General features: G+C 41.5%; 1 protein-coding gene across 4 annotated transcripts in view; it reads right to left on the bottom strand.

The window, feature by feature from the left end:
* The window catches only part of EPHA4 (EPH receptor A4), a 143,258-nt gene that overhangs the window by 28,554 nt on the left and 101,073 nt on the right, over positions 1-13,631 (bottom strand). For all 4 annotated transcript variants that reach the window (XR_003794018.1, XM_029225872.1, XM_029225874.1 and 1 more), the window contains exons 6-8: positions 9,076-9,200; positions 7,904-8,063; positions 6,613-6,724 (exon numbers count right to left, since the gene is read on the bottom strand). Coding sequence is in view for 3 of the 4 variants with exons in the window: in XM_029225872.1 (XP_029081705.1) it covers positions 6,613-6,724; positions 7,904-8,063; positions 9,076-9,200 (397 nt within the window). In the remaining variant the exon portion in view is untranslated. The remainder of the gene's footprint in view (positions 1-6,612; positions 6,725-7,903; positions 8,064-9,075; positions 9,201-13,631) is intronic.

Raw genomic sequence — 13,631 nt, 5'->3', positions numbered from 1 at the left:
CCCGTTGCGGAGCACAGGCTCCGGACGCGCTGGCTCAGCGGCCATGGCTCACGGGCCCAGCCGCTCCGCAGCATGTGGGATCTTCCCGGACCGGGGCACGAACCCGTGTCCCCTGCATCGGCAGGCGGACTCTCAACCACTGCGCCACCAGGGAAGCCCTGTTTTATGTTTTTGATGTCACAATTTACATCTTTTTATCTTGTGTATCTCAGCAAAGTATTGTAGTTATAGCTGTTTTTACTACTCATGCCTTTTAATCTTCATATAAGCTTTGTAAGTAATTAACCTTACAACTTTAAATTATTCTGATTTTTACTGCATATTTACCTTTACCAGTGAGATTTATACTTTCATACGTTTTCCTGCAACTAATTAACACCCTCTTGTTTCAGCTTAAATAAGTCCTTTTAACATTTCTTGTAAGGCCAGTCTAGTGGTGATGAACTCCATTAACTTTTGCTTGTCTGGAAAACTCTTTCTCTCTCCTTCAACTCTGAAGGACAGCTTTTCTGGTAGAAGGTGTATTTTTATTTATTTATTTATTTTTTACATCTTTATTGGAGTATAATTGCTTTACAATGGTGTGTTAGTTTCTGCTTTATGACAAAGTGAATCAGTTATACATATACTTATGTTCCCATATCTCTTCCCTCTTGCGTCTCCCTCCCTCCCACCCTCCCTATCAAGAAACTTTACTTGGAGTGTTACTTGGAGGAGAAGACCCCGGTAGAGTACAGGGAATGCTGACAAAGAAAGACAGGGATTACTGTTCAAAAGCTAATCGTAGCCTATTAGCTACTTAATAATACCTTTAAAACTAAAAAGCCTGAGTCCTGCTCTACCTTTGTCACCTGATGACCCTTTCTCCTTTGGCTCAGGGTGGGACAATGTGTTCGTTATTGTCCAGAGAAAGAAAGCCTATGGAAGCTTATCGTTGGGTCAGCCAGACCAGAGGAAACCACATCGCCTAAAAGAGTGCTAAATTGACATCCAAGGCAGATCACCTGAATGACAGAAGGAAACCTTTGTGGAAGATTTTCTAATTATTGAGACGTGGGCAAGCTGATTAAAAAAAGGGGGGAAGGAGGGGAGTGGTTTGTGAGTGAATGCTGCCGAAGGAAACATGGAACATTTTAACTGCAGGAGGTAGAGACTCCTCTGCAGGTGAAACTTTGAGAGCCTGTGACTAAGCTCGCCTCTGTCAAAGGGAGGCGGAATCAGGGTATTAACAGACATTGTCCAGGGACAGCATGAGACCCCAGCCCTGCCCTCCCAACCAATGTGTTGTTCCTGGCACCCTGACTACCCGATAAAACCAACAAAATAGTGGAGCGAAGTGTGACAGGGCCCAGCACACACCCCACTTTTAGTAAAATACTGACTTCCCTGATCAAGTCGATAGGTTTGATTGATGGGGCTCACTGTTCCAAAACGAATTAGCAAAAGGTAAGTAATTTATTCAGCTAAAGTGCAGATTAAAGAAGATAAAGCAATGTAATAACTAGCATAGCTCCAGGAGGACACTTTCCAGCGTTTAACGGCATCACCTATGAAGATGCATCGAAGCTATTTTTCTTTTTCCCCTTCCTTAAGCTGTCATTGTTCTTGCACCAAATGATGGCTACATGTTCTTCATGAGCAACATTTTGACATGGGTGGAACTGAATCACACGAGTGCACACAGGTTGTTTAGAAATGTTCCCGCAGTACCATCTGCCAATTGTAGGAATTTACACGACTTCATCAGAGCCAATTTAGGCTAACATTTAAGCGTATTCATTCTTATGTGACCATAATATTACAATTAGGACACCGGGGGAGATAGAGTCTGAATGGTGACTGTTTTAGCATTATGGGAACAGTTTCAGCTCCAAAGTGGAAAATCGTAACCTTGCAAAGAAGATAAAGCTAACTTGCAAGGTCTGACTTTATAGCATGTGTTAGATTGCATATCAAATCACACATCACAAATGGTACATCGTGAAGGAGACTCCTGAAGCTCTGGTTTGCTACAATTGTCAATGCTAACTTTTGATGTAGGTCAATGTTTTCAGTCCAGAAGACATTAAAATAATCTATCTAGGCCAGTACTGGAAGTCAGGAGAGATGGACTCCTGTCCTGATCAGGCGACCAACTAGATGTGTGACCCTGGTGCAGCCAACTGTTTAACCTCCTCTCCAGGCCTCAAGTTCCTAATATACAAGATGCCAGTAGTTTCCTACCTTGAGCCGTATGTGTACCTCCTTCACAAATTTTGCCATAGCCATTTCATTTTTTTCTTAAAATCAATTAATTCACTTCTTTAATTCAGGTAAAAGGGGTACTTTATAACCCTAACATAAATGGAAACCCGGCGGCACCAGAGACCATAAGAAGGTCAGTAGAAACGCCACCTATGGCTGGTTATCAGGCAGTACTTGTCTCTGGTCACCAAACTGTCCTTTAGAAAAGAGGAACTCATCTTGCATTCTAGTTCTTTCTTAAAAGTGTTTCTCATACATACTGAACAATAAAATACTATTTGGGGAAGACACACTGGCCCAAAGCAACCTGAATTAAAACTATTTAGGATGCTTGGAGGTAAACTGAAAAAATCATTAATATAAAAGGGGGAGGTAGTTGTCAGAGGAATTTAACACAGTTGATCACTAAGTTCATTAGTCCTGAGGTTATGACCTTATCGTTGCATTTTATGATGTCATTGTTAACAGTCAAAAATCACTTTTAAAAGCAATAAAGCGGTTACACCGTGGAGATCACAAATGTGTACCCACAGGAGTATAAGGAGATGGTGCTATGTTGCCAACAGAGTGCATATGCAGTTTAGGAAGACTTCTAGGGACAGCACTACATAAATACAAGAAATGCTGTACCTTAGACCACCCAGATGGCAGGCACAATTACATTCTCTGAAAAGCTGACAGAATCCTTAAATTATAACGTATGTGATAAGTGACACAGGAGGGCACTGATCAAAGATGCCTATAAAAAATGTAAGTTAACTTCCTCAACATAATGTGGATGGTAAAAACATACAATAAATCTAAGTCAATGTATTCTGTATATTATTTTAAATATATAAATAAAATGTATGAATTTAGGAATTTCATTCTTTCACTGAGATCCCCAAATGTTTACACTTCCAAGTTGGTCAAAAGAAAAAAGTGGATCTTCTCATTGGAAAAATTAAAGATTACTCTGACTTGCCTAAAGCTCATATTTCTCCATATAAAGAAAATATAATAAAATAAACCATTGCTGTAAAAAAACAAAAAATCCAGCAAGATACTAGCTGCGAGCCTGAGGCCATTTCCTCTTTCTTAGATGACAAATTAGCAAACAGATTTTCCTTTGAAGTAATAGGAAGGACTGAAACTTTTCTCACTGTGTGGATCTCTGCCCATCTACCTCTTAAAACAATCTCCCATGTCATCAGCAGTGTGGGGAATCGCCCTATAAGGGGTCCGTCCCTCGCATCCATTCTGCCATCAACTATCCATGGCTCTAAGAGGCAAGAAGCAGCCGCATCATTTTCCAGGCTAGGATGTTTCCTCTGTCGCTCTTCCAGATGGCTGGCTGCAGGGTGGTGAGATGATTTTAGGGGTACCATTTACCATCTTTCATTTGTACTCTCACTAAAAGCATGGACCAGACTTTTGTCTGCACTACCTGTCTCTTCTCTTCTCACCTGTTCTTGTCCCATTTAAACACCTGCGGTCCGTCATGCCAGAGCACACAACCTGCTTGTGGAGAAGAATCAGCCGAGTGCGCATCGGCCGCTGCAAAGCCTGTCAGCTACCTGGCTCCAGGCAGCCTTTCCGTGACAGCTTTATGTCCGACACTAAAGAAGAATCAATAGGAGGCCAAGGGGTTGACAATTTCATTTTCTAAGAAGTGATCCATTGAGGACCGATCACCAAGCAGTGTTTATCAGCCTTGGGAAGTAACATTTTTTTTTTTTTTAATGGGGGAGAAGGGACAAGATCACGGCTGGGTCACTTGACAGGCGCAGTTCTCTAAGGTGGGGACTCATCATGGGAAATCCGATCAATCCTGCCTTATATAATAAAGTGATCAATAAAAGCAGAAAGGAAATTAAGTCATCAAGCTTGCGATGCTATTTTCTATAGCTACAGCTTTTAATAAACTTGTCTTCCTGTATTACATTTTCATCTGCTTTTCTTTTTTTTCTTTTGTCAAAAAAAAAATCTGAAAAAAAACTTATAACGAGGTGACTTATTTCTAATTACTCCTGTCTGACTGCTGTATTTAGGATAACTTAAAATACAAAAAACAAACAAAAAAAGTAACTCTGCAGGAAAGCCAGACTACAACTAGAGAATTCTTCCAACCAATATCTTGGTTGAGATTCGAGACGAGACCCACTTTCTGTGAACAAGTGTTCTCTCAAATGGTTCTGAACATTCTAGGGTGCTGGATTTCAAAGATTTTTTGCAGTGGCAGTTATTAATAATGTTTTCCTTAGTTTTAGACTTTTCAACAACTTTATTTTCTGATGACACAAGTTGTTTACAATACACTGTAAAAATTTCAATGCAGAAATACGTAATAACGAAAGCAAAAGCCCGTGTAATTTCTATACAATCCTCATCCCACTCCCTCCTCCTGGCTATCAGATGGATACAGATTAATGCCTATAGTTCCCATGTGTTTATGAGCCTGGCATGTGTACATGCACAAAGTCTAATGGCGATGAATAAGAAAGAGGTCCATCCTGATTGACTTCCAAAATCAAACGCCAGGAAAGGAAAGAACTCTGGGAATTCAGATCCTGTTCAGGCCAAGTTGAAGTTTCCAAAGCCTGAGCTGTAATATTATATAGGGTACAGTGGGCATGTCTAGATGTATGTTTGTGTGTGTGTATTACAGCAACAGGAGTGAGTGTTTGTGGTGGGTTTAACTCCTTCAAGACGAAATTCACTGCTCTAATCAAACAGACTTTGCACCAAAAAGAACACACACGATGACAAATGGAGGTGCCCGCACACAAGAAGGAGTTGTGCTGTACCGTGCGAGAGGGATCATGATTGATCTCTATATACCAGGACATTCTGAAGAGTGAGAGCAGAGACATGATATTAATAAATACGGGTGACAACTGAAACCATCCAGGCAAACTAAGATATATGGTCATCACCTTAATTATAATGTACCACAAAGTGAGAGAAAATCATGGTGGCTTGCCCAGGTCAGTGGAAATAGCTAGAGGCTATGCTGTGACATCAATAAGCTCATCAACTGTTGAGCCAGGAAAAGGCAGTGCAACAGACAGTGGCCTGAGATCCAAGCACGGCTACTGGGGGTCCAGTAACAGATCTACCACTAAAGCAATATAGTGACTCCAGAGAAGGACTATACCTTTCTGAGTATCAGTTTCCTCTTCTATGACATGGAAAGATTTATATTTAAGAGGATCATTTTGACATCCCCGGGTTCTGCTTTTTTCTTAAAAGCCCCATCTTGTAAAACAGTTGATGGCATGGGGGGGTGGGGGTGGGGGGGTAAAGGTTGGAGAAGGGGAAGATTCTCACACGTGAGACAAAGAGGACCTAGATGTGGACACACATTGAAGATGAGCAGCTGTCCCCTCAAACCCCCTCCCCCCCATTCTTCTGGAAGCTCCAGGCAGTGTTAATAATTGAGGGAGGCAATGATAATAAGAAAAACTGGATCAAAAGAATATGCTTTCAAGCTCAGGGGTTGGCAAAGTATGGCCCTCAGCCAAATCCAGCTCACCACCTGTTTTTGTAAATAAAGTTTTATTGTAACACACACACACACACACACACACACACACACACACACACACACATACACACACACAAAAGAATATGCTGTCAAGCTCTTTCTATGCCTCTCTTTTCTAGACTGTTTTCCAAGTACCAAGTTAGAGTGTAAACTCTCATAGAATAAGTAATTGCTGTTTTAGATCCATTTCCAAGAACAATGCCATGCCCACGAAGTGCTCAAAGGATACTCTCTGGAAATGTCGATGGCTTTTCCTAAGGGAAGATGGAATGCCCACTTCCTTGCTTTGGTTACTGTTATTATGAGCCAATATCATGGTGAAGTGCTCTCTGTGTGACAGATTATCTACTTTGCCTATCAAGACTCTCCTGTCAATAACTCTTAGAGGCAGATGTTTTATTATCCCTATTTTACAAAAAGGAAACAATGACTCAAAGAGGTGAAGTAACACAGTTGACAAATAGAGCTCAAATGTGAGGTCTGTTTTATATGGCTTTTTTTTTTTTGGCCTTTAGCAGTCAGTTCAGGCTTAAGAGAGGTATAAATGTAACACCTTACAGCCTAGAATATCTAGAAAGTTCCCAATGGCCTGCTTTTCAGCTTAGTTTCCTGCAATCAGTTGGGTCTTTCCAGGACCCTCAGTGGTGAGGGCTGCCACCAGGGTCCAGCCGGAAGCTCTAGCAGCGGGGTGGGGAGATCAAAGCAAAGAGGAGGGAGTTTGTGCTGCAAATGCCATGTTTATGATGCTAATCAAAAGCCTCAGCTTTGTGTGGAGGAGACAAAAAGCTCCCTCATAAAAACTGGGAAGGGGGTCAGGGGCAGTGAGTGGCTTAAGTGCTTACCTCCTGCTGATGACAAAAGCGGCGATGAGAATAACCACGAGCACCGCGCTGCCGGAGACGGAGACCAGCAGGACGGTGGAGTTGGCCCCGTCTCCAATGATCCGGGAAGGCACTGGCAAAGACAGTTACACAAGGATCACCTTGGGCAAGGTCCTAAGCGCTAGAACTTCTGACTGTCACAAGTTTCAACTTTCTGAAGCCATTTGAAATGCTCACAGCCTATTTTGCTCTACGTTAAGTATTCACACAACAGCATCTTCTAAGACAGCCTTAATGAGACAAAGATATTCTTTTTTATAATTGCATGAAGAACTCCAACCAGAAGACTCTTATGAAATCCTATGGTAAACATTTCCACTCATTGCTTTTTCTTCTCTTCCTTTCTAGTCTCAGCCCAAACTCTTACTTAAGGATCTGATGAATTCCTTAGTGAGAAAGACACCTGGAAATTGCCAAAAGGACAAGCAGTTTTGAATGACCTCTCCACTGCATCCTCACACCCCATCTATAAAAAACCTGTCTATTATTGCCCAGCTCAAAAGCCACTTCCTCCTTGAAGCCTTCCAGGAGAATCACAAAGGATGTCAAACCCCTTCAGATTTTATTCTAGAGTACTTTCTTTCTTTTTTCATTCATATTCTATTTAATAATTTGTGAATAAAATTACTTTCTAGAACTAATGTAGGAAATTCTGCCCCACCAGCTCCTTATCCAGTAGGCTCAATTTTGGTTTGTTAATTATGGAGGGGAGATGTCTTATGTAAATTGCTTATTCATAGGTATGCCCTCTATTAACATTTTGATTCAATCATCCAGTTGGTCCAACTCACAGTGTTGAAAGATTGATGTAGTTGTCTAGAGGGGCTTTTAAAAAAACTGATCTGACTTGATTTGAACAGATTCCTAGAAATAAATAGGAGAGAAAAAAAAAAAAATTGGTACCTTCTCTAATCTTCCCAGGGAGAAAACTCCTTAGCCTAATGTAAGGTAGTTAGTTATGCAACTGTCCATTAGTCAGTTTGGCAATCCCAGTTTTCATGGTTTATGGAAGGCTCAACACAGGAGAAAGATAGACATTTTTCAATCATATGAAAAGACAGATCAGATACCGTTATGAAAAATGTTCTTCTCTAAATAGCAAGAGGTGTGCTAAGTTATGGACACTGGCTATCTAGTTTCAAGCAATAGCCTTTGCAACAAAATGTTTGCCTAACCAAAACTTTGTATAGCTTCTTAGTTCACCATAATGGGATTTGCCCTGGATTGTACAAAGAATCTCAGAACTCGTTACCTGTGTTGGTTGTGACCTCCAGGGGCTCGCTGAAATCTCCATAGCCAGCTGCTGTCCTGGCTCGGACATGGAAAACATAGGAAGTCAGAGGGTTCAGGCCTTTGATATCCGTGTTCCTGGCAGCCGTCCTAACAATCCGATAGCTTCGTTCATTCTGATCCTACATTACGAGAGGATAAAATTAAGGAAGGTGGCAAAATAAATCTCCCACTTACTCCGATACAGTATTAAAGCAGCCAAGCCAGTCCACTCAGAGGTTGAAAGTAAACGGAGATTGATAAACTCTAAACACTATATTCAGTTCAATGTTAGAAGTACTATTGTTACTTAGATGTTGAAAGAAACGCGGAGTTCAGGTATGATCGCTATTGACACTGACCATATCCAGATCTTTACCCATAATCTTCTTTTTGAAAAGAACATTAGATGATGGTTGATGGCTTTTCTCACTCCACACCCAGCAATTTCACAGAAATAACTACTGCAAGAAGGTCCCTTTTCTTTTTCTATTTTCCATTCTAGAAAATGTCAAAAATGTTATAATCTGGTTTCAAAAAAAAAAAAAATCCTGTCCCCTTTCTGCTTTTAATAAGGAAGCCAATAAGTGATTACCTTTAAAAAGAAAGAGACAATTGTTCATTTTCTAGACAACCTTGAATGCAAATAACTCTCTTCAGAATGCTGTCCTTTAAGAGACAAGTTATTTGTAAAACATAATGTCTTTCTATAACTTTAAGAGGCTGAAGAATGTAATTTTCTTTCCTTGATTTTCTACTAAAAGTCATCAAAATCCACACCTTGATTCTGAATAGCAATGATCTACTTAAACAGATCATTATTTCAACTTTTATGAGTCACTCTTCCTGATAGAAGGTTTATAGATAAGACATTCTTAGCTTAGCTATCTTGATTTGCAGGACTAGAAAGAAAAAATACAGTTATATTAGAACATAATGTGTTTTCTCTCTTTTTTAAGATTAGCAACTTAATACATAAAGTTCATAATTGGATTTGATTGGGAAGCAAAATGCACTTGGTTTTGAGATTTACTAGTATTCCAGGACTTATAACTGACCAAAACTATAGAGAGAAAGAAAGGAAGGAAGGAAGGAGGGAAGGAAAGAGGGGTTGGGGGGAAGAAAGGAGAAGAACCTTGCTTATTCAAGTAATACCTTCTCATAATACTTGACTTCATACTCCAAGATCACCCCATTGGGCCGGTCTGGTTCCAGCCAAGCCAGAGCAACACTGTATCTTGTAACTTCTTTAGCCTGGACCAAAGCAATGGATGAAGGTGCTATTGGGGGGAAAAAAAAGATACCTTACTTTAGGGGGAAAAATTGGTGGCATCAGTCAATAATAGCATCTTATTTTAGAAAACTGTGAAGGATTGTCTTGTCTTCTGACAAATCCCCGTTTTCCTCTTCCCTAGTACAAAAGCATATACCATTTTATGGTTCTTTCCAAAATTTTTTTGTATATGGTTTGTCTTAAAAAGACAATCTCTGAAGTAGTCTGGTAAGTCCACAGGCCTTACCTCTACAGCACCTGCAGCCACTCCTCAGAAAGGCCGTAGGTATAGAGAATGCTATCCGCTTGTTTATTTTTTTGCAAGCCATGAAAACCTTTGGAAAATCTCCTCTTAAGCTCAGAGAAACTGCATCTCATACTACCTCCAAAGAATTGAGTGTCGTGTTATTGGTCTTTAATTTTAGACAAGAGACTTTGCAACTCTTCCAAGGGTACCGTAGGGAATGCCAGAAGGCAAACAATTTACATACTTTCCAATATAAATAAAAGTATTGCTTAATTACAGTAAGAGTTTCCAGTTCGAACACAACCAGGCAAATAATGAAGAACACAAATAAAGCTATGATAGTCTCTCTGGACATATATGGCATTTTGCAGCTCTTTTACAAGAGTTGAAATATTGCTTTTGCCTGCTGAGTAGCAAGCCTTCTTCTGAGAAAGACATAAAAGCCGTCCTCCACCGGCTGTATTATCAGGGTTGGGGAGCAGAAACTTTTATCAACCCAGGTCGCCTAAGCCTTGCTTCTCCACTGTGACGGTCGCATCTCCAGCCAGCCGTTATCAAGCCCTGCGGTGACCAACAATGGCACAAATGTGCCATCTCCAGGAAGAAGAGGGAGCGCTCACGAAATCTGTCATCTTATCTAACCAAGCTGCTACAGAACCAGGTATCCAGGTTTTCCTTAATGGCATGTATATTTTTATTCATTCTCAAATTGTGAATATATATGAAAACAAACGTCCAAAAGCGGCCACTGAGGAAAAACAGAGTAGTGCTGGGCTATCCTCCTGCACTTCCCCGGCACACACAACTGCCAAATCCTAACTCAGAGGAAGAAAAAGAGAAAAGGTAAAATAAATTATCTGAAAATGGAATGGGACTAGCTGCAAACCCTCTGATCACATCTGACAGGTATGCTGGTGGCAAGGGATGCAACCAGATACACCAAAGTTACATGTCACACAAGGGAATCTTCCTGCTAAAGCTAATCCAGCAGAGAGCACCTCTTGGAGGGGACCATCTGACAGCCTGGCATCTCTGTTAGGGGTGCCTTGAGATGGTAACACACACGCACACACAGACACACGCACACTCTTTTCCCTATTTCTCCTTCTCCTTTTCCCCCCACCCCCGCTCCCAAAGCTATTCCAGATTGGATCTCAGGCATAAACACAAGTAAATTTTCGATACAGTAAATACATACATCCTCCATCAAAGGCAACCCAAATGTTAGTAATAGCAAACTGAGTGAACAGAGAGACACGCAGCAGACATATGAAAGCCACGGAACACCTGTGGATAACGAGAACCGGAAATGCACTCATTAGCTGTGTCAAGGCTCCCCTGCAGCCCCCCACATTTTCTCTCTCTCTCTCTTTTTTTTTAATGTTGAGCCTTCTTTTTAATTTATTTATTTTTATTTTTGGCTGTGTTGGGTCTTCGTTTCCGTGCGAGGGCTTTCCCTAGTTGTGGCAAGCGGGGGCCGCTCTTCATCGCGGTGCGCGGGCCTCTCACTGTCGTGGCCTCTCTTGTTGCGGAGCACAGGCTCCAGACGCGCAGGCTCAGCAGTTGTGGCTCACGGGCCTAGTTGCTCCGCGGCATGTGGGATCTTCCCAGACCAGGGCTCGAACCCGTGTCCCCTGCATTAGCAGGCAGATTCTCAACCACTGCGCCACCAGGGAAGCCTTCTCTCTCTTTCCTTACTGGTTGACACTGAGCCATTGTTCAGCACAATGCAAGGAGTGACTTTCTTAAATATAGAGGTAGCAAGGAGGCTAGGAAGGTTGCCTGGCTGTGAAAAGCCATTTCACTCCAGTTAATAAATATGCAGTCTAACAGAGCACTTTAGCATCCACTCCATAAAAAGGGGCTCTCCCAACTCTCATGTTCAGGATTGGGAAATGAAATAGAAAAGTGAGGCTGTTAGAAAGAAAGCAGGAGGGAGGAAAATCATAAAGTTATAAAATGAACTTACGCTCAGAAATGTTCTATAGCAGAACCTGATCAGACAGATGTCTCGGGAAAGAATTGCCTGGCTGCCCTTGGAGTGAGCGCACTGATGAACTGAGACGGTTTCTCTCTGGTTGGGTTATCCCTAAATTACCGCATGTGGGAAATGAACCTGATTCCCACTTCGGGAGTTGGAGAGGCGGTGCTCCTGTGGCCATTCAAAGGGCATATGAGCTCCACCGAGGGCTCACAAAATCTCAGACGGGCAGTTCACAATATCATCGTGTTAACTAATCGGATATTCCTAATGCAGCGCTACTTGGAAAATGCACAGGCACGAACGTGAAAATAACCCGAGAGTGCATGCTTGCTCAGCTGTTATAAAAACGGAGGAAAATGAGATGAAAGAGGAAAGGAGAATAAATCATTGTAATTTATACAAAGTGTGATGCTGTGTGGCTGTAAAGTCTGAATTCTTTCCAAACAGCTCTTTTTCAGAAGAGCATTTTTATCAGGCCACAGTGACAAAAGCAACCCATGACCAAGTGAGATTGAGAATCAGACCTAAAACAGGGATGCGCGTTATAGTCAATAGGGCAAGTTATTCTTCCCCCTGGAGAAGAGCTTCTTAACTTCTTTGGCAAGAAAAGCACCAGTTTGGGAAAAACTGGGCTTTGCCACACTGCCACTTTGGAGAGAAGATGCCCTCCATGTTACAAGCCGCATAAGGGTTCTTTCCTCGCCTTTCCTACCCTGCTTCCAATACAGCCTCCAACTCTACATCTAGAAGCCATCACCGTGCCTTGTGTGCCAGCCTGTGGCTCATTTCGCTAGAGGAGGCATTTGGCAATGGCATTTCTCAATCATTTCCCTCCCTCAGTGGTTCCCAAGCATCAGTCTTCTCATGCCACCCAAGCAATTGCTACCACATCTCTCTGCAACTTGGATTATGATTTAAATAACAATTTTCTTAAGATGACATACTTTATTTCTCGAAAGAAAACTTCCCTCTAGAGTTATCACGTGCAATCAATGGCAGGTAACCATACAAATACAAATAATATATACACTAAAGAATATGTAATAATAGTATAATTAATACAATGTAAAAAAATTGCATAAATGCTCTTGCCTCTCTATGCTTTGCCAAAAAAAGAGATTAGCCAGTGTTAGAGAAGCATTAAGGATAATCCTGACACCAATTTGAGATTCTGACCTTAGAGAAATCAGAACTGAGAGAGAATGGAAAAGGAACTAACTTTCACACAGAGCAACTCAGTATTACATAATGTCCCATCTGGGTCTCCCCTAAAATCATCTCTGATGCCACCATTGGTATGTTTCCACACTTGGGTAAACACGGCCAATCCCTACTCGGTTTAGAAGTGTTTTGGATCCTGAGTCCCAGTACCTCAGGGCTCTGCCCTTTGCCAACAGAATTAGAAGAGGAGATAAAAGACTAATAAAAAAACAGATTGAACACTCGTCCCAGATACATGGTTTAATAGGAGCTTTGACAAATCAGTGCCTTAGTTCAAAAGAAGGCTTCTCGTCATACCGGGAATTTTGGTCCACATAAAAAGACCAAGCAGAAGAAAGGTCCTGCTTGCCTCCCAGTTTACGTTCCCAAACCTTATGGAGACTGGCTCTTCCTCCGTACTGACGCATCCACTAACCACAAACTTAATGAGCACCAATGGAACACGGCAAAGAGGGAAACGGGAAAACGAAGCTAAATTAAATACAATCTTTGGTATCCAATTAAGTGCCATCTTATCCCTGTAGCCTCTTAACTGAAAAAAAAAAAAAGAAGACAGAGAATTTTTTAATAGTCTTACAGAGAAGACACTCTTTAGTGTCAACCCAGAGAATCCATTTTCTAGAACTCAAGAAACAGTTCCTGCTAACCTTCTTATCCAAGTTTTATCATGGCAATGGGGAGAAGTAAGAGACTTCCTCATTATACCGTGTCTTCAGACACGTAATACACTTGCAGAAGAGTGAGAGAAGCTGGGAGGAAGCTGAGGGTCGATGTAGGTATGCTCATTATAGGAAAAGGGCACATCTTAGACTGAAAGGCATTCCTCCCTACCCACAGACTTCCTTCATAAAAGAGATGTTTGCTTTAAGGAAATTTTGTGCCCCTGGACATAAGCAGCCTTCCTTTAATGGCTAGAATTTTGACATAACACACAACCAGAAGAGCTGGTCGTGCTAGCTGACAGCAGTGTGGTTAGAGAATCATGA

The sequence above is a fragment of the Monodon monoceros genome, unplaced genomic scaffold, assembly GCF_005190385.1.
Source record: "Monodon monoceros isolate NGI ecotype Baffin Bay Population unplaced genomic scaffold, NGI_Narwhal_1 Super_Scaffold_16, whole genome shotgun sequence".
NCBI classification, from domain to species: domain Eukaryota; kingdom Metazoa; phylum Chordata; class Mammalia; order Artiodactyla; family Monodontidae; genus Monodon; species Monodon monoceros.
The sequence above is the reverse complement of the archived record's forward strand: the minus strand, read 5'-3'. Positions and strand labels throughout refer to the sequence as shown.